The sequence below is a fragment of the Moschus berezovskii genome, chromosome 1 (assembly GCF_049115385.1).
Source record: "Moschus berezovskii isolate FMDL1 chromosome 1, NW_MosBer_1.0, whole genome shotgun sequence".
NCBI lineage: Eukaryota > Metazoa > Chordata > Mammalia > Artiodactyla > Moschidae > Moschus > Moschus berezovskii.
Genome location: NC_142460.1, coordinates 153,053,325 through 153,074,311, shown reverse-complemented (window position 1 = coordinate 153,074,311; position 20,987 = coordinate 153,053,325). Strand labels below are relative to the sequence as shown.

The window sequence follows — 20,987 nt, the reverse complement described above, 5'->3', positions numbered from 1 at the left end:
TCTCTTCCAGGGGAACTTCCTGACCCAGAGATCGAACCTGCTTCTCTTACATCTCCTGCATGGGCAGGTAGGTTCTTTACCACTAGCACCACCTGGGAAGCCCTTTCCCAACCTTACGTGGCTGTAGAACCCTCCATGGTAGGATTTCCAGCTGGTCACGGTTTCACAGAACATAATACAGGAAGGGCTGACAAAACCCCTCCCTTGAGGCCTATATCTCTGTCTCCTGGTCCCCGAAATTGTGAAAATATCCCCTGTTCAATTTTTCTCCCTTTAAGGCAACAGTTGCCTTGTTTGGAATGGAGGAGTAAACAGGACCAAATGGTCAAGTATGTCTGATTTAAAAATGAATTCTTCCTTAAAATTGCTAAAAGCTGAAAAAGAATGTCTTCCACCTTCCAGTCAGTATAAACATGTGCTTATGCTAGGCAGAGGCTAATATCATCCTCCAACTCATGTTTCTCTCCTTCTGCCCCAGAAATACAGCCTAATGAGCCAGGTGATGTCTGGGGGTCTAACTTCAGCCACAGCCCTGGTCACTAGGGTCCAGATTTGGAAGCAGCACAGAGCAGCAGCTGAAAGTGGAGTTATTTACTAACTGCCTCAGGCTATTTTGAAGATTAAATGTGATGGTGTAGGAGAGTTCTGCCTGGGATCTGGTGGCTATGGTAATGGCTCCTTAAGTGGTAGCTGCTGGCATCATTGAAACCAGCCGCCCGATTGCACAGGCTGGTTTCCTCAGAGTCCTTTGCATTTTTCCAGACACTCCCTGTACCTCTGCTCCCTGAATCCCTGCTGCTCTCCACCTAGCCTCACCTGCTCCAGCACGTTCTACTCTTTCTTGCCTCCTTCCTCACCTGCTTTCCAGGCCCAGAATTTTAGCTTCCAGGAGGCACTACCTGACATTCTCCTCTTTTTCATGGGGTTTCTTGTTCTTTCCTCCAAAGTCTCGACTCTATGAAGACAAGGACGATGTTGGCTTTTGCTCTGCGTCCCCATAGTACCAGGCCCAGGGCTGGGCACACAGTAGGAGCTGAAGAGATACTTATGGATTGGTTAATGTGGGCACTGTGGTCTAGGACAGGGGTTCTCCAAGTGAGGCCCCTGGGCCAGCAAGCAAGTACATAAGAACCTTTTAGAAATGTATGTTCTGGGATCCACCCTGAACCTACAATAGAGGGTTGGGCCCTTCTTGTTTTTACAAGCCTTCCAAGCAATTCTGCACATGTCCACATTTAGAATCCCTGGTATAAAAGAGTGAGGGTGAATCTGGGCAAAGATCCTGTCTCTAATCTCCCAGCTGTGTGACCTCAGAGAAGTCACTTTCCTATCCTGAGTCTGTTTCTCATAGTAAAGTGGGGAAAGAAAGCTCATCTCATAGCATTATTTATGTAAGGATTCCGTTAAAATGATAGGTGAGTGCTTTACTCAGTGCCAAGGAGCTGGTGGGTATTTGATACAATTGGTCCCCACTCTTTGGTCTTTTCTGTTCTGGCCAAACAGTGGTCAGGGAGGCCTGGTGATCTAATGGTTAGAATTCCAGGCTTTCACTGCCAGGGCCCATGTTCAATCCCTGACCAGGGAACTGAGGTCCTGCAAGCCACACAACATTGCCAAAGATGCATAAAAATATTTTTTAAATGCTTAGAAAACAAAACAGTGGCCAGATCGGCATTCAGATCCTATTTATGCATCTCCACAGCCATCTGCCACTCAGAACAGCTCAAGGGTCCTGGGCTCTGAAGGAACAGCCAGAATGCTGACTAAGCTACGCTCTCCCTCCCTCATACAGCCCCGGCTTGCCACAAGGGCGTTTAATCCAGCCTGACCAGACCTTCGTTTGCATGGACTGGTTTCCTCACTCCGTAGTTTGGCCAAAGGGTAGAAACTTGAGTTCCTGCTCTAGTCCTCTGTGCTGAGTGAGGTCCAGGCTATGCTAAACCCTGCTGGAGTCACAGGTAGGAGACGAGGAAATAAAACCACGGATCATGTGTTAACCAGATGAAACAGAAGGGAGGGTGTCACACAAAACCACAGCTGACTCTTGGATGACACAGGTTTGAACTGTGCAGGTCCATTGATATATGGAGTTTTTTCAATAGTAGCTACAGAACTACACCATCTGTGGTTGGTTAAATTTGCAGATGCAAAACCACGGATACAGAGGAACTACATGTATAGGGAGGGCCAACTATTTGTTCTGTGAACAGTTTTGACTGCGTGAAGAGTCAGGACCCTTAACATGCCCCCACTGCTCCCCCCACCCCCCTGCCCCTGTTGTTCAAGGGTCAACTGTACTAAGGAAGAATTGGGAATTACAGAGAAATTTAGAACTCTAAATTTAAGTGGTCTTCAGAGAGCAAGTCTATTTTTACTCCACAGATACGGAAATCAAAGCTCAGAGTATTTAAGTGACCAGTTCAGAGGTACCCAGCTAGGAAGCGCTCCTGACTCTTTGCCTACAAGTACATTCTGTTTATCATTTACAACTAAGGCTCCCCAAACAGAAATTATTGCTTGTCCCTGGTTTTTCAGAGAGGTAGATCGCACCTAAAAATGTCTACTGCTAAGAGAACAGGTTTGTCCTGGAAATACCAGCCCCAGTCAGTCTTTCTGACCAGAGCCAGGGAATCTTATTAGAGGCTCTATGCAAATTGAATCAAGCATCGTTTCTTCTCTGGACTGAAAAATAGCTTGGCCTCTTGGCTACCCTTTACCATGTGAGCCAGCTAGTTAATCATGTCACCTCTGCTCCACCCCAGGGAAAGGAGCCAAACATTCTCTTGGTGGATTCTCAATATTTCTAATCAAAAGGAAAGGTTTAACTGCTGCTGTAGAATACACAAGCACACACACAGAGATTACAAAATCACTTCCTCTTTGTACTTTGCAGGGAAAATTATTTTCCTGATATGGTATTTGAACACCAGGGTTATCAAATATATTTGATCTGCTTTTCTGGATTAAAGGTATCTCTGAGCTTGATTTATAGCCAGGTGAAATGAATTTCTATCTCAGAGGAAAAGGTCCAAAGGCAAGCTATTTCTGAATAATATATATGGCTTGTAGCTGCTGCAGAAGAAAAAAAAAAACACTCAAGTGACTTTATTAAAGCATACTTTTCATAACTGCATTTTGAACAATGCAAGCCATAAAGTTGAAATATGAGTATGCTACTCAACATTAAAATGCTTTGTAATGTGCTTGTGGAAAAAGCTAAAGTTGTAGGCTAAAAGGGCAGGCGAGCTTTGTAAATTAAAGAGCAGAGATGCACACGGATTCATCACATGAAATCTGAGACCCATTCCAAGTGCAGCTTCCATGGACTTCGAACCTGGACTCTTAATTCGCAAGTCATCAGCACTCAGGCAGTTGTGAGAAGCGGAGTAAAAGAGCAATCCTCTCCATCTTTCCACGCCATTTCCTCGTCTGGATAATCCATTAAGAGAGGAACCGTCCTTGTCCCCTCCTGCCTCCTCCTCTCTCACCCTCATGGACTTCTCCAAATATATTCAAATCCTTCCCTAGACAGCAGAAGCAGGCTGGAGACCCTGAGGCGCCTCCATGCCCCCTTGTACTTTTCATCTCTATGCAAATTGAATCAAACACTGCTTCTTCTCTAGGTTGGAAAAAATGGCTTGGTGCCCCACCCGTGGTCTGGTCCTCACCACTGGGATGGAGGTCAGGGAGGAGGGGCTGCCGGTACACACCAGGGGAGACCATAGAAAGGGACCAAACTTATCTTCACCTGGGTTTTTCCCAAAGCACTGTCCCCGTTTGGAAATCCAATCAAGTAAAGATTTTGGCAAGTGTCTAACTTCATTGATTTGTGAGCACCAGCAGCAATTTAAATGTCATGAAACTAACTCTTTGTTAGGTCATCAGACATTCATTCAGATATTCACTTATTCATTCATTTCTACCCAGGGACTCTGAATTATTCTCTTGCAGTGTTTCTGCAGTGTTCTGAGTGTTTCTCCTGCCTTCTTTGGAGCTCCCCGTCCTGATGAACCTTGTTCACTGTGAAGCTCCCTCTCCCCTAACTCCATATTAGTACCCTCACCTGGGAGAAGGAAATGGCAACCCACTCCAGAATTCTTGCTTAGAGAATCCCGTGGACAGAGGAGCCTGGTGGGCTGCTATCCATAGGGTCGCACAGAGTCGGACATGACTGAAGCAACTTAGCATGCATGCATGCATTGGAGAAGGAAATAGCAACCCACTCCAGTGTTCTTGTCTGGAGAATCCCAGGGACGGGGAAGCCTGGTGGGCTGCCGTCTATGGGGTCACACAGAGTCAGACACGACTGAGGCGACGCAGCAGCAGCAGCAGAACTAGGACTTTTTGCAGTGGCCACTGCTCTTTTCAATCTGTGCATGAAAATTTCAATGAAAAGATGCTCTTCATAGAGGATGATTTTCACTTTTTTGTGTGAATTAAGGGAATTGTATTTTTCCTGATGTTTGCAGTGTTTGGAATAAAAATTTCCCCAAAGATTCTAAGTTCAATGTTAACTGGTTATTTTCAGAGCAGATGCCTTCCATTATACATTCCTATTTTCCTGATTAAAGTTACTTGGTGGTGTTTTATTTTCTAGGCTCATTCTTGCCTCTTCTCCACTTAGGCACCAAATCTAGTCTGTTTCCTGCCATGGACAACCCCCTGGCTGCCCTCGTTGGCACCGCTCTTGCATCTTCCCAGGGCCACAGTAACCACTTCTTCAGTTCTCCAGCCATCTCTGCTGATCTGTTTACACCCTGGCTGTCAGGGCATTCATGGTCTCTCTCTCTCTTCTCTACAGTTCTTCCCAGGATTCTCTTCTTGGGTGATGTCCACATGTGGTGATACACCACTTTATGATGCAACCCTGGTGTCTTTTTGACTCTTCCTGCCCCACTGCCTTGGTAACATGACTCCTGCTTCCTTTGGCCACAAACATCCTTATCAACCCAAACTTGGCATGTACCCACAGGGCCAGAGCTAACTCTATCTCTGTGTGGAACACTTCTCTCCTTCCTTCAAAACTCCACCCAGAAGTACTTAGGAAGACTTCATGCATACCTGCTCAGTCACTCAGTCATGTCCAACTCTTTGTGACCCTATGGACTGTAGCCCACTGGGCTCCTCTGTCCATGGGATTTTCCAGGCAAGAATACTGGGGTGGGTTGCCATTTCCTCCTCCAGGGGAATTTCCTGACCCAGGGATTGAACCCAAGTCTCCTGTGTCTCTGGCATTGCAGGCTGATTCTTTACCACTGAGCCACCAGGGAAGCCCAAAGAATAAGCATCTACAATTTTAGCTAATTAGGTTTTTTAAAAATTATTATTATTTTATTTGGCTGTGCTGGGTCTTAGTTGCAGCATGTTGGATCTAGTTCCCTGAACAGAGATCAGACTTAGGCCCCCTGCATTGGAATCACAGAGTTTTAGCCGTTGGACCACCGGGGAAGTCCCAGGAAGTCTTCAATGACCTGTCTATTGTAGCTCTCTAACCAACCCCCCCTCCAACCACACACACTTAAAAAAAAAAACTATGTAAATTTCAGATGTACAGCATCATAATTCAACATCTGTGTAGACTGCCGAGTGATTCTCACCACAAGCCTGGTTACCATCATCACCATACAGCTTACACACTTCCAGTCACCACTGTTCTTTCACTAGTATGGTTCTTTCAGGCCCAAGGGACAGAATCACCTGCTGTCCCATCTGTGGCAGATCATACTTTCTTAAATAGCTGCAACACTATGTCTCATCCGACTGGATGTTCTTACAATGTGATTTTGGCATTTTGAGAGGCAAGGTCTATGTATCTTTCCTTTGACTATAGGTGGACTCAGGACTCCTTCAACCAATAGAAAACAACAGAGGTGACGCTATGTGACTTCTGGGTTTGGGTCATAAAAAGTCATTCAGCTGCCTCCTCTCTCTTTGTACACAGCCAGGGTGATGTGAGGAAACCCAGGCCACAAGGGACACTACAAGTCGACGCCCACAGCCCTGGCTGAGGTCTCAGGGGCTGGCCAGCACCGAATGCTAGACATAGGAACGAGGAAGCCTTTGAGATGGCCCCAGCCACTGTCCTTCTACAGTGGAGTGAGAGCCTCCTAGCCAGAACTCTCTAGGTGAACCCGGTCAGCTCCCACATCTACGAGAGGCAATAATAGAAATGCTGTATAAGAAAATAAAGCCTCTACGTTTGGGGGTGATTTAATCACACTGTAGTAGAAAACAGGAATGCAACTTGTACACGGCGATAGCTTGACTGGCTGTGCCATTTTGAGCTCTTTGAGAACAGAGAATGGACCTGGGCCTGCCTCAGATGGCACAGTCCCTGGCTTCCATGGGCAACGTCTAAAGCTTTGGTAGAGAAGCTGAATGATCCCCCACGTACGTCCAGTTCTGGCTTCACTCAGGAGCAGAGTGAATGGACTCTCCCCTGCTGTCCTGTCACAGCACTGGGACCTCACTTTGAGGGGTCTGTCCCTTAGACTGAAGATCGCTCCTCAGTTCTCTAACCTCCTGGTCCAAGTTGAAGGAGGACCTCGGGACATGACAGATTCCTCAGGGTAGAGGAGTTCACTGGCTGCTTGCCTCACTGTCAAGAAAGAATCTAGGGCCTTAAGGAACACCAGGAATCAAGATACCATTGACCCTTGGCACTCACTCTCTGAACAGCTAATGACCTGGCTAATTTGGGGCAAGCCCAAAGGTTGCCCTGATATGTCACTGCTGAGGCTGGCAGCCAGGTCATGTGGGGAGGCCGGATGTGGAGTGAGTTGCCAGCTGGGAACAAAGCCAGTTTATCCCCCAACCCCCTCCCTCCCAAAAAAAAATAGTACTTCCTTCCTCCGGAACTAGCTTCCAGGTTCACAGAGAAAGCTGACTCCTTGGTGCTTGGGACTAAGGTCTAAGAAAGTGAAGGCTCTTTGGTAGGGGGTGGAGTTGTACTTAGTGATATTTCTGTTTCTGGGGACTTGGGAGGATCTCTACATATGTTCTTCCCAAATGCCAAGGGCCTCATGGAACTGTATGGATCTGCTGGGTTTCTGTTAGCAGATTCAATTGCAGGGTGGTGAGTGGGGATGGGCAGCCCCACTCAGCTGCTTCTGGCTGAGCCCTTGAGACCTGTCTCCAGTCACCTGCCAGTGCCTGCCTGGCCCACTTGTGTCCCCATGGGCAGATGAGCAGGGTCAGGTGTCCTCTCTTGGAGTGGGAAGGTGACTCTGGCAGCAGCATTTCTGCACAAAGAATCATGGATTCAAGCTGTGGCACATTCCTAGGACACCATAGGAACACTGAGGCAGCTGGGCAAGCCGAGGCGCGCAGTACATCTGCATTCTGGGGTTAGCTCGTACCATTCCCTGTGGTGTTAGTCCCCACCAGGAACTGTGAGCCCACCCCTCTGCACTGCAGAGACTGGCACAAAGAGGCCAACCTGTCGGCTCGCTAGAGTGAAATCAACATAGTAAGATGTTGAATGGAAAGTCGTGACTGCAGCTCTGATAAGAGGTGTCCAATGCCAAGGAGAACCAGAAAGGCCACTCCCTCCAAAACCTCCTGCAACAAGACATCCACACATCACATTCACAATCCAAGCACCCCATCTCCATCAGGAGGCTGTAAGTTGAGGTGAAAGAGAGTTGGAGTGGAAGGCTGTTTTAGAAGAGGATTGTTTGAAAGAGATGACAGGGTGCCCTGCTTCCTGGCACCCCCAAAGGGGTCAGGGGATGGTAACAGGACTGCATGCCTTTCACTTCCAGCCTAGAAAGAGGGGCTCCACTGGCCCACCCTGTACAGAAGAAAACTAAACTGAGAGTTGATTTCGTATGTAAAGTCACCACAGGACTTTTTATTGTTCAAGAATAAGCAGCAAAGGACACAAAATTGCTTTTCGATCATATTCCCTGAGTTGGGCTTGTTCGGTTTACTGCAGAAAGTTTGAAACCACCAAATAGCTCTTGTTAAAGTACTTTCAGTCATTCCAAATAACAAGCACATCCAACATCATCTGGAGAAACAGGCAAGGCTGGTATCTCTATTTGGTGGATGAAGAGAATGGGTCAGAAAGGTTAAAAAATTGGTCAGAGAGAAAGCCTCAGTTGAACTTCTGGTTTGGTTTCCTCCTCTGTGTGATGTTGTTCAGAATCCTAGTCCCAAGCTCAGCTCCAGAGAATTTACCCACGTGTAGAGGCGGGATTCCTTTTTCTGTCCTTACTCAGTAATAAAAGCAGGGGAAACAGAGTTAGGGCTCTGGTAGGAGGATTTTTTACCTCCTCCCTCCTCTCCCAAGTATATTGGTAAAACTCTGTGCATGCGTGCAGGCTAGGTTGCTTCAGTGGTATCTGACTCTTTGCAGCCCTTATGGATGGTAGCCTACCAGGCTCCTCTGTCCATGGGATTCTCCAGGCACGAATACTAGGGTGGTTTGCCATGCCCTCCTCCAGGGAATCTTCCTGACCCAGGGATCAAACCCACATTTCTTACATCTCCTGCATTGGTACCTGGGTTCTTTACCACTAGCACCACCTAGGAAGCCCAATACTGTAGCCAGGAGGAAAAAAATCTATTCAGTGTTGGAAACATGTCTAAAGTCCATGAAAAAATTCCAGTCTCTGAAAATTGCACATGTCACATGAGCTCTCCCTATTCATTGATACACGGTGGAAGTGTCATCAAGGTAAAAGTGAATTGCACAGAAAAACCTATGATTCCCATTCTTGATGAGACATTCTATCATCACATCCAAATTATTGGGCCTCAAACTCCACTTGCAGGCATTTTTCTCATGCTTGGTTTGGAGAAGTTCCAGTTGGGAACTCTTTATTTGGAGAGATCTAAAGCTAGAAACGGAGAAGGCACTGGCGACTCACTCCAGTACTCTTGCCTGGAAAATCCCATGGATGGAGGAGCCTGGTAGGCTGCAGTCCATGGGGTTGCACAGAGTCGGACACGACTGATGCGACTTAGCAGCAGCAGCAGCAGCAAAGCTAGAAAAGGTGATCCAGAAGCCATCACAGGAATAAGGACAGGCAAGGTTCCTTGTCTGGGGCCTGGCCTACAGTGTGTGCTAAGTCACTTTCAGTCATGTCCGACTCTTTGAGACCCCTTGGACTGTAGGCCGCCAGGCTCCTCTGTCCATGGGATTCTCCAGGCAAGAATACTGGAGTGGGTTGCCATTTCCTTCTCCAGGGGATCTTCCCAACCCAGGGACTGAACCTGCATCTCTTGTGTTTCTTGCTTTGGCGGGAGGATTCTTTACCACTAGCACCACCTGGGGCCTACAGTTCAGTTCAGTCACTCAGTCGTGTCCGACTCTTTGCGACCCCATGAATCACAGCATGCCAGGCCTCCATGTCCATCACCAACTCCCGGAGTTCACTCAAACTCACGTCCATCGAGTCGGTGATGCCTACAGTTCAGTTCAGTTCAGTTCAGTTCAGTCGCTCAGTCGTGTCCGACTCTCCGCGACCCCATGAATCACAGCACGCCAGGCCTCCCTGTCCATCACCAACTCCCGGAGTTCACTCAAATTCATGTCCACAGAGTCGGTGATGCCATCCAGCCATCTCATTCTCGGTCATCCCCTTCTCCTTCCGCCCCCAACCCTTCCCAGCATCAGAGTCTTTTCCAGTGAGTCAACTCGTCGCATGAGGTGGCCAAAGTATTGCAGTTTCAGCTTTAGCATCAGTCCTACAGTAGCTGCCCCCAAAAGTGAACTCCCCTCCATGGGCCCAGCTCCTCTGGTTTCATGTTTTTTTCTGCCTGCCCCACAAGAGATCCCACAAGAGATTAACTCAGTACTCATGCTGATGGAGCCCCTGGACTGGTGTCTAGTTTAGGAGTCAGGTGAGCAGTAAATTGTCTGATCTATGTGACAAAAGCCCTTCCTAGCCTTCTGTGGGCCTGACTTTCTCTCGGCTGAGAGATTTGTTAGCCACTCTTTTTTTGCTTCTCCACTGCAAGACTAACAAAGGAGCCATGCAGGGGTCATCTGTGTATAGTATCAGATCTAGCTGGTGGCGATAGCAAGGCAAGACCTGCTGTGTTTTCCTCTCAAGTCTGGTTTTCTTCATGTGTGCATGCATGTGCCTTTGTGTGCATGTGTGTGTGTGTGTATGTGTATTCTCCATTCAGTGAATCTTTTCTCTGTGCCAAGAACCTTCTAGACATAACCTCATTCATTATTGTTCCCAGCTTGTCAACAAGGAATCTGAGCCTCAGCAAATGAGTATGGCCTGCCTAATACTACACAGCTGGTAAGAAGTGGGGAGCAAGACTTGCACACAGGTCTGGGGAACTCCACAGTGGCACTGTCAGAGGGGCCAGGCCACAGTCCTTACGAAGCTGCCCTCTCTCTCCCCTTTTCACCTCCCCTCTCTCCCACCTCCGGCATCCCCCTTACCCAGGGCCTTCATGTAGCCTTCAAAGTTGTCATTACTCTCCATCTCCCAGGTTCCATTCTGGTCCCTTGTCATGGTGGTGGCCTCTGGTTTTACCGTGGGTGTGTGCTGGATGGCAAGGAGCAAGCTGCAGGGAGAACATGTTAGAATGAGCTACTTTTATAATCCAGTGGGCCAGGCTTATGACTTTGACGATAACAAGCTCAAAGATCACAAGTACAACCCAAAGGAACTTTCCTTTCCTTTGCAAAGCTCAGCAGGACTATGAGCAATGTATGCGCAAAACCTGGCACAGCCAGGCATGGGTGTCCTGGTGACCTCATTTTTGGCTGGTTGGGCTCCCACAGAACCCCTGGCCCCATACAGAACACTCTGTCCAGCAAATACCCAGTGCCCACCCTTCATGTACAAGAGGCCACCAGCTCCCAGGCTTCAAACCTCAGCTGGAGTCTCTCAGCTGTGTAGCCAGCATTTCTGGCCTGGCTGGAGAAGCCAAGAAATAAGAACTCACACCTGTGTACCTCTACTCTACTTTGGGCTGGGCACCAGACATCTTTCATCTTGTTTTCTTACAAGAGCTCTGAGCTATGTTTAAACATCTCCATTTTACAGATGAAAAAATATCAAGGAGGTGAAATCACATGCCAAGTAATTACTGGTCAGTGGCCAACCTGGGATTCAAATCCAGGTCTGTCTGGCTCCAGTGCTCTAAGGAAAAGAGTTTCGTTAAAACAGGGTGCTAAAGACATCAATTTGCTCATAACAGTTCATATAGTCAAAGCTTTTGTTTTTCCAGTAGTCGTGTACAGATGTGAGAGTTGGACCATACAGAAGGCTGAGTGCTGAAGAATTGATGCCTTCAAATTGTGGTGCTGGAAAAGACTCTTGAGAGTCCCTTGAACTGCAAGGTAATCAGCCAGTCAGTCCTAAAGGAAATCAGTCCTGAATATTCATTGGAAGGACTGATGCTGAAGCTCCAATACTTTGGCCACCTGATGTGAAGAGCTAGCTCATTGAAAAAGGCCCTGTTGCTGGGAAAGATTGAAGGCAAGAGGAGAAGGGGGCAGCAGAGAATGAAATGGTTGGATGGTATCACCAAATCAGTGGACATGAGTTTGAGCAAACTTCAGCAGATACTGAAGGACAGGGAGGCCTGGCAAGCTATAGTCCATGGAGTCGCAAAGAGTCAGACACAGCTGAGTGACTGAACAAGTTCAGCTTGGAAAAGGCAGCTTGGATTGGGGTTTGATTTGAGAATGTTATTCTCACTTGCTTCCCAGTAAGGTACCCCAAGGCATCTAAGCAGTGGGGTTACTCAAGAAAAGCATGTTTTCAGAGCATGGATCTACCGAAAGCAAGCAGGACCCAGGGGAAGCCCACATGGAAGGTAGTGGGGGTAGTGGGACTCTGCTTGAGACCCCAGGAAAAAGCTGAAGATTACCTTGACCAAGGAGGGGTGCATGGCTGGCATTTGGACAAGTACTCTTGGTTCAGGACTGTTCTTCAAATGGGCTATCTCAGTAGGTCAGAAGATAGGTTGACTTCCTGCTCTGACACATGGTTCTGAGAGTTGAGACCTGAGCCCTAACTACACTCTGAAGAATGGAAGTGTGGACTGAGATGGATAAACCATGAGTTTCTGATTTTAATTATGACACTCTGAAGCTCTAAATCTAAGCAAATGGTTCTGCTGTTGAAACAGGGAAGGACTTTATGGTCCTTGCCCCCTAACCACATCCTCTGGTTGCCTTTTGCTGGAGTAAAACTTTAATCAAAGAAAAAGTTTAATCAGAGAAATGAGAACATAGAAGAGCAAAGGAAAATGGTCACAGAAGACCAAATAGTAATAATGTATTCATTAAGAATAGTCAAGGATCTTTCATTCTTTCTCAAGGGCTATAGACAATATTCTGAGCCATATCCTGTGAGCTGTCCTAGCGATAACTGAAAACTCCAGGTGGAGAAATTAACTACATGATGATCAGACTGTACCCACGACATGAGCTGCCACAGTTCTAAGAACTGGCTTCAAAGAAATGGAAACACACCAACCCTAGAACTGAAGATTAACTGTACCTAAAACAATCAACATGCACTGATCAGACCATCAATGACCAATATGAAAATGACTGTCAGAACTGACTGTGCTGTTTTTACACGTAGCCCCCAACTTCTGTCTATAAAAGCTCTTACCCCACTTGTTGCCAGTAGGGGGCATTGGCCTTTGGACAGATGTCTGCTCTCCCCACCAGTTGTTGGCATCTGAAATAAAGCGAACTCTCCTTCCCACCAGCCTGGCCTGTTTATTGACTTTTGGGTGGTAAGCAGCCAGACCCCACACCTTTTAGTAACAGTGTGTGTGGTTTGGGGGTATAAAAGAGTACATCTATTTTTTTTTTTTCAGTAAATATACTAGAGTCAGAAAGACACACAGTAAAAAAAATGGCCCAGCTGTTGTCCAAAGGCCAATGTAGGATGAAAGGGAAAGAAGCATAAAGTAAAACTTTACAACAAATGGAGAATGAGTGAAGGCAGCAGAAGTGGACAGATGAGGGAGCCTTGGGCTTCATCCTTTGCAATCTGGCCAGAATCTGCTGTAGGCTGAGCATTCAGCCTCCTGAGTTGAAGAGATAGTTATCCCCATCCAAGTTCAGATTCCTACCCCTACCTGAGTCTCCTGGGGACCCCTCCCATCAGTCCCCAACATTTTTGGCACCAAGGACTGGTTTTATAGAAAACATTTTTTCCATGGACTGGGGGTAGGGGGATGGTTTTGAGATGATTCAATCACATTACATTTATTGTTCACTTTATTTCTATTATTATTCATCAATTCCACCTTGGATCATCAGGCATTAGATCCCAGAGGTTGGGGACTCCTGCCCTATAGGCCTTCCTTGCAAGAAAGTAGCAAAACAAACAAACAAAAAAACCTGTGCTGGTAGGAAAGGAAGTTGACAAAAAGAATGAGTTTGCCAACTGCAAAAAGCCAGGGACTTGAGTTTTATAGGTCTTGGGGATGGGGATGGGGATGGGGAGCATTTACCCTGTGTAATCAGGAAGCTGAAACTGAGAGGCTTGTATAAAGTCAAGACGCTTGATGGATTAGTCCCTCAGTGAGAATGTGAAAGCTGAAATCTACCTAGAGACAACAAGAAAGTTTGTTTATTTGGCTTGGGTTCTATGTGAGTTGGGTTTCCCAAGTGGCTCAGTGGTGAAAAATCTGCCTGCCAATGCAGGAGATGCAGGAGACATGGGTTCGATCCTTGGGTTGAGAAGATCCCCTGGAATAGGAAATGGCAGCCCACTTCAGTATTCTTGCCTGGAAAATTCCATGGACAGAGGAGCTTAGTGGGCAGAGTCAGACACAACTGAGCGACTGAGCATGCATTATTTAAGTTAAAAAAAAGGTTCTTACCTGCTCTCACTCCTGTTTAGGGTTTGAATTTATGGTTCCTGGTAGCCAATAAAAATCATATGATTATCTCAATAGATGCAGAGAAAGCCTTCGACAAAATTCAACATCCATTTATGATAAAAACCCTCCAGAAAGTGGGAATAGAAGGGACATACCTCAACATTATAAAAGCTATATATGACAAACCCACAGCAAACATTATCCTCAATGGTGAAAAACTGAAAGCATTTCCCCTAAAGTCAGGAACAAGACAAGGGTGCCCACTCTCACCACTACTATTCAACATAGTTCTGGAAGTTTTGGCCACAGCAATCAAAGCAGAAAAAGACATAAAAGGAATCCAAATTGGAAAAGAAGAAGTAAAACTTTCACTCTTCTGATGACATGATCCTCTACACAGAAAACCCTAAAGACTCTACCAGAAAACTACTAGAGCTAATCAATGAATACAGTAAAGTTGCAGGATATAAAATCAACACACAGAAATCCCTTGAATTCCTATACACTAATAATGAGAAGATAGAAAGAGAAATTAAGGAAACTATTCCATTCACTGTTGCAACAAAAAGAATTAAAAACTTAGGAATATATCTACCTAAGGAAACAAAAGACTTGTACGTAGAAAACTATAAAACACTACTGAAAGTAATCAAAGAGGACACTAATAGATGGAGAAATATACCAGGTTCATGGATTGGAAGAATAAATATTGTGAAAATGAGTATACTACCCAAAGTAATTTATACATTCAATGCAATTCCTATCAAGCTACCAACGATATTTTTCACAGAGCTAGAACAAATAATCTCACAATTTGTATGGAAATATAAAAAACCTCGAATAGCCAAGCAATCTTGAGAAAGAAGAATGGAACTGGGGGAATCAACTTGCCGGACTTCAGGCTCTACTACAAAGCCACAGTCACCAAGACAGTATGGTACTGGCATAAAGACAGAAATATAGATCAATGGGAAAAAAATATAAAGCCCAGAGATAAATCCATGCACCTTTGGACACCTTATCTTTGACAAAGGAGGCAAGAATATAAAATGGAGAAAAGACATCTCTTTAACAAGTGGTGCTGGGAAAACTGGTCAGCCACCTGTAAAAGAGTGAAACTAGAACACTTCCTAACACCATCCACAAAAATAAACTCAAAATGGATTAAAGATCTAAATGTAAGACCAGAAACTATAAAACTCCTAGAGGAGAACATAGGCAAAACACTCTCCGACATAAATCACAGCAGGATCCTCCAAGACCCACCTCCCAGAATATTGGAAATAAAAGCAAAAATAAACAAATGGGACCTAATTAAAATCAAAAGCTTCTGCACAGCAAAGGAAACTATAAGCAAGGTGAAAAGACAGCTTTCAGAATGGGAGAAAATAATAGCAAATGAAACAACTGACAAAGAATTAATCTCCAAAATATACAAGCAGCTCCTGCAGCTCAATTCCAGAAAAATAAATGACCCAATCAAAAAATGGGCCAAAGAACTAAACAGACGTTTCTCCAAAGAAGACATAAAGATGGCTAATAAACACATGAAAAAATGCTCAACATCCCTCATAATCAGAGAAATGCAAATCAAAACCACAATGACATACCATTTCACACCAGTCAGAATGGCTGCTATCCAAAAGTCTACATGCAATAAGTGCTGGAGAGGGTGTGGAGAAAAGGAAACCCTCTTACACTGTTGGTGGGAATGCAAACTATGGAGCCACTATGGAGAACAGTGTGGAGATTCCTCAAAAAACTGGAAATGGAATTGCCATATGATCCAGCAATCGCACTCCTGGGCATACACACTGAGGAAACTAGAATCGAAAGAAACACATGTACTCCAATGTTCATTGCAGCACTGTTTATAATAGCCAGGACATGGAAGGAGCCTAGATGTCCATCTGCAGACGAATGGATAAGATAGCTTTGGTATATATACACAATGGAGTATTTTTCAGCCATCAAAAAGAATACATTTGAATCAGTTCTAATGAGGTGGATGAAATTGAAGCCTATTATACAGAGTGAAGTAAGCCAGAAAGAAAAACACCAATACAATATACTAATGCATATAAACGGAATTTAGAAAGATGGTAACCTTAACCCTGTATACGAGACAGCAAAAGAGACACAGGCATATAGAACAGTCTTTTGGACTCTGTGGGAGAGGGTGAGGGTGGGATGATTTGGGAGAATGGCATTGAAACATGTATATGTGAAACATGTATATGTGAAACGAATCACCAGTCCAGTTTCGACGCATGATACCGAATGCTTGGGGCTGGTGCACAGGGATGACCCAGAGGGAGGATATAGGGAGGAGGGAGGTGGGAGGGGGGTTCAAGATGGGGAACACAGGTATACCCGGGGTGGATTCATGTCAATGTATGGCAAAACCAACCAATATAATATTGTAATTGGCCTCCAATAAAAAAATTAAAAATAATAATAAAAAAATAAATGGAGTCTTAAGCTTGCAATATTTGTAGACTGCTGAAAAGAAGTAAATGTAAAAGCTGTCTGGAGGGACACACCTTCAAACCAGACTAGCCAGAATTCCCTGTGATAAAGCTATGCCAAATGTGAGCCCATAATCCAAAATTACAAAACATACATTAAATTAATCCACCAGAAAGCGAACATCAGCAGAAACTTACAGCCAATTAGACTTCCAAGAGCTTCAGATAATAAAAATAGTCAAATAAACTATAAATAAGTATGTTAAAATTAAATAAATTTAAAGCACCTAAAAACATAAAAAAGGATAAAATGATTCTTTTAAAAGATAGATTAAAAATGACAAGAGAGTAGTAAAAATTTTAAAATACAGTCATTAAAATTTAAAATGTAACAGAGCAGTTAAATAACTAATTAAACACAGCTGAGGAGAGATATACAGGATGTACGTAACACAGAAAACACTGGTGGAAGTTTGGAACATCAAAATAAAATAAAACTTTAAATAATTACAGAGAAAACAAAACAACCATATAGATTACTATAAACAATACAATAATCAAATTGATATCACACTTCTAAACAACTCTGATGAAAGATAACAGTGGAATAATACCTTAGAGTGACAAGGAGAAATAGTTTGGTATAAAAATTACAAACCCAGCAAACTTCATTAAAATGTGAGGATTTTAAAAACTAAAATAGTGTCACATTTAACAGCCTCAAACTGGAAATAACTCAAACATCCATAAACAAGTTAATAAACACATTGTGATATATTCACAAAATGAAATACTGCTTAACAGTAAAAGGAACAATCTCCTGATACATACATACATATATATATATAAATATATATATAACAGCATGGATGAATCTCAGACATTATGCTGAGGGAAAGAAACTTGACACAAAAGATCACATACTACATGGTTCCATTTATATGAAAGTCTAGAAAAAAATAAATTTTATCTACAATGATAATAAGATAGGTCAGTGATCTGATGTTATGGGAAGAGAAGTAAAGATAGGAAAAGGCACATGAAAAATTTCTTGGAGAGGTAGGATAGAAATGCTCTGTAGTTAAGATGGTGATTGTAAGAATATTGCCAAAACTCAAACTCTACAATTAATATATATTCCTTTTATTGTATGAATTTTACTTAATAAAAATGAATACAACTATTTTTATTCATGAATTATTTATGTAAAAAATATTTAGTTTCAACCCAAACTAAAATCCCGTGTTTTGATCACATGAGAAGTTAGCTGATTGACATGAAGTAAACAGGTACTAAAGGAGGCTATAAATGTTGATTGACTAGATGTTTTTAAGAAATATAGGTGTAAATATCTTAAAAACTTAAGAGGAGCCTCTAGAGCAGTGGTTGTTAAACTCCAAACAACATCATATTCATTTGGAGGACTTATAAAAACATACATTGTTGGATACTACCCTTAGAATTTGATTCAAAGGGCCTGGGGTATGACCCAAGAATTTACACTTCTTTTTTTTTTAATTTTTAAAAATGTATTTATTTTAATTGGAGGCTAATTACTTTACAATATTGTATTGGTTTTTGCCATACATTGACATGAACCCGCCTCGGGTGTACATGTGTTCCCCATCTTGAACCCCTCTCCCATTTCTACTAAGTTCCCTGGTGGTGCTAATGCTGCTGGTCCAGGACCACAATTTGAGAACTACTGTTAGAGAGTAATGGGGGAAAAAAAAAAGGAAACAATGGAAAAATAAAATCTTAAAAAGTTTTGGAGCTGGGTACACCCAGTGTTGAATCCAGTTTCACTACTTCCTAGCAGTGGGATCCTTGGAAACTTAGTTGAGTTTCAGATTTGTTTTTTGAGTCTTGGGGTTGTGGTAAGAATTAAAGGAGGTCATAGGGAAGTCATAAACATAAAGCTCTTGGCAGAGTCCCTAGTATATAGCACAGGTTTAATTCCAAGGTAGTGGCAATGGCAAGGGTCATAGCTCAAGCTTCTAGCAAGTATGTGACAGGTCTTCAACGAAACACAGCTTTGGCATGATCTTCCATCTCAGATCTATCTGTGAAGTGGATGGAGGGGCGACAGGAGAGGGTTCTAAGGGGGAAAATTGAGGGACAGTGGATGAAAGAAAGCAATTGTCACTCAACAACTCAGCTAGTATTGTCCTCTACGCCTTCCATTCATGGAGGACCACTCTTCTTAGAGGGCTTCCCAGGTGGCGCTAGTGGTTAAGAGCCCACCTGCCAATGCAGGAGACACAAGAGACTCGGGTTTGAACCCTGGGTTGGGAAGATCCCCTGGAGTAGGAAATGGCTACCTACTCCCGTATTCTTGCCTGGAGAATCCCATGGACAGAGGAGACTGGCAGGTACAGTCTGTAGAGTCGCAAAGAGTTGGACATGACTGAAATGACTAACACGCACGCCCTCAGAATTGGCAGCAGAGCTCCAGGTTCAAAAGTTCTGTCTTAGGGCCCCTTCTTGGAGGAGGGCATGGCAACCCACTCCAATACTCTTGCCTGGAGAATTCCCATGGACAGAAGAGTCTGGCGGGCTGCATTCCATGGGGTTGCAAAGACTTGGGCACGACTGATAGATTAAGCACAGCACAGGGTCCCTTAAGTCTCCATTCATACTAACAAATCACATGCTTGGATGTTCCATCTTCTCAGGTGCCTGGGTGTCTCCACTACTGAAATGGTTTACCTGACTCTTTGTAGAATCCTTCAGGTGACTCTGAAGACTGGGAAAACTCGTGAGTATAAATGAATCTTTCTAAGTTGAAAGACATTTTCTTGAGACCACACTAAAAAGTGAAGATGTGGACTGCTCAAGAAGCCTGGATCTGAGATAAATTATTCAGCTAAGAGCACACACAGCAGAGATCCCCGGGTATTTACCTGAAGTCCTTCAGAGCTTCTGGCTGTAGGCAGCTGGGCTCCAGGCTGACTCCAGGAAGCCCCTCCAGCCCAGGCCTTCCCAGCTCCACCCTCTCTCCTTCTCTTGAGGCGAAAAAGTGTGCCTTCTGAAGACAAATGTCATCAACTGGGTGTGCATTGAGCTTCTCTGCCAAGCCCTTTCCTCTCCTCCCCTTTCTGTTGAACAACGCCCTTTCGACTTGCTTGTCTCATCCAGCTAAATGTGCCTATTATGGGCATTAGACTTTCCCTCAGACTTGTCTTCACCTGAAGACCCAGGAGAAAGGGGTCATGGGACTTTCTCCAGCTGCCAGCAGTACTGGGCCTGACTTTGAAAGTGTTAGTCATTCAGTCATGTCTGACTCTTTGCGACCCCGTGGACTGTATCCCACCAGACTCCTCTGTCCATAGAATTCCCCAGGCAAGAATGCTGGCAAGAATGCTGGCATGGGTAGCCATTTCGTTCTCCAGGGGATCTTCCTGACCCATGGATCGAAACCAAGTCTCCTGCATTGCAGGCAGACTCTTTACCGTTTGAGCCACCTGGGGTCTTGCTTTAGTTTTACGCAAACTGTATTTCTTCTACACTTTTGCTCCCAGATGGCAGGCCAGGAGAACAGGAGGTCACAAACCTTTAACCCTCTCAGGCCCACAGAGATCAAATTGCTCTGGCCCAGGAAGGGGCCCATTTGCAATTCTCTTGTCTTTCGCCTCCCCTTCCAACTTACCAACTGTCCAGAGGAGGTCCTGAGGTGCAGGGGTCACCCCAGGCCACCTCTTCCCAAGGGCACTGTTCCTGCCTTTCTTCCAAGGATTTTTGGATTGCCATTGGCTTCACAACCAATAGAAACTTCCTCCCACTAACCTTTCCTTCCACCAAAAGAAAGGAATGTCTCACATTTCCCAAATTAGGCAAAATCTGTTTATTTACTGTCTGTCTCCCTGAGACGAAGAGGCATTTTCTGTTTTATTTACCACCACATCCTCACTGCCTCGGAAGTGGCAGATGAAAAATAAACAAATGTTCATGGAGTGAAAACTGCTTGTCTTGAGTGTGAATAGGAGAGGGATTTTCTGCAGCAGAAGACCCAATTTTCTGTGGAAGGAAGAGCAGAAAGACTTTGACTACCAATGGAGTTATGAGTTGCTAACAATCTTTTTAAGACTTCAAATTAAACGAAAGCATTGGTGAGTTAATCAATAATGTATTGGTCCATATACTCTCCCACCATTTATCAAATGCCATTTGATGTGTTAAAATCAATGAAGATGTTCCAATTCAAAAACCTTTATTACATAGTGTTTTGTTTCCAATAAGTGGCTTGACCCTTGATTACAAAACAATTATGACCTTGTGAGTGCTGAGAATTTGCCCTGGCTTATTTCTTTTAACTCTCTTAGCAACCCTTTAAGATAGGGGGATGTTACTATAAGTGTAAGGTCGGACCTCGGTGGCCATTTTTGGCTTCTCCTCCCCCTCTTCCCTTTCCCAGCGGCGGAAAAGTCCCGCCAGACTCTGACTATTGTGCTCTATTCCCTCATTCCCTCCCCCACTGCTGGAAAGTCCCTGATGTAACAGTTCCTGGTAGAAATCAACCCCCTACTAACTCCCTGTCCCCCCTCTACTAACTCCCTGTCCAGGAGCAGCATCCTGCCCAGAAACAGCACGTACTATTCCACCGCGTCAGCACAATTTTGAGTAGCCTGAGCCACCAACCCGGTCTTGCCACCTTGACTAACTGACCTATGAGGGACCACCATTCCAAACCTTGCCTTA

General features: G+C 44.6%; 1 protein-coding gene across 1 annotated transcript in view; it reads right to left on the bottom strand.

Moving 5' to 3' along the window:
- Positions 1 to 19,320, bottom strand: part of RBP2 (retinol binding protein 2) — a 33,809-nt gene extending 14,489 nt beyond the window's left edge. Inside the window, exons 1-2 of the mRNA XM_055419534.2 lie at positions 19,193 to 19,320; positions 10,406 to 10,530 (exon numbers count right to left, since the gene is read on the bottom strand). Of these exons, the coding sequence (XP_055275509.1) occupies positions 10,406 to 10,478 (73 nt within the window). The 5' untranslated portion in view covers positions 10,479 to 10,530; positions 19,193 to 19,320. The remainder of the gene's footprint in view (positions 1 to 10,405; positions 10,531 to 19,192) is intronic.
- Between the last annotated feature and the right edge of the window lie 1,667 nt (positions 19,321 to 20,987).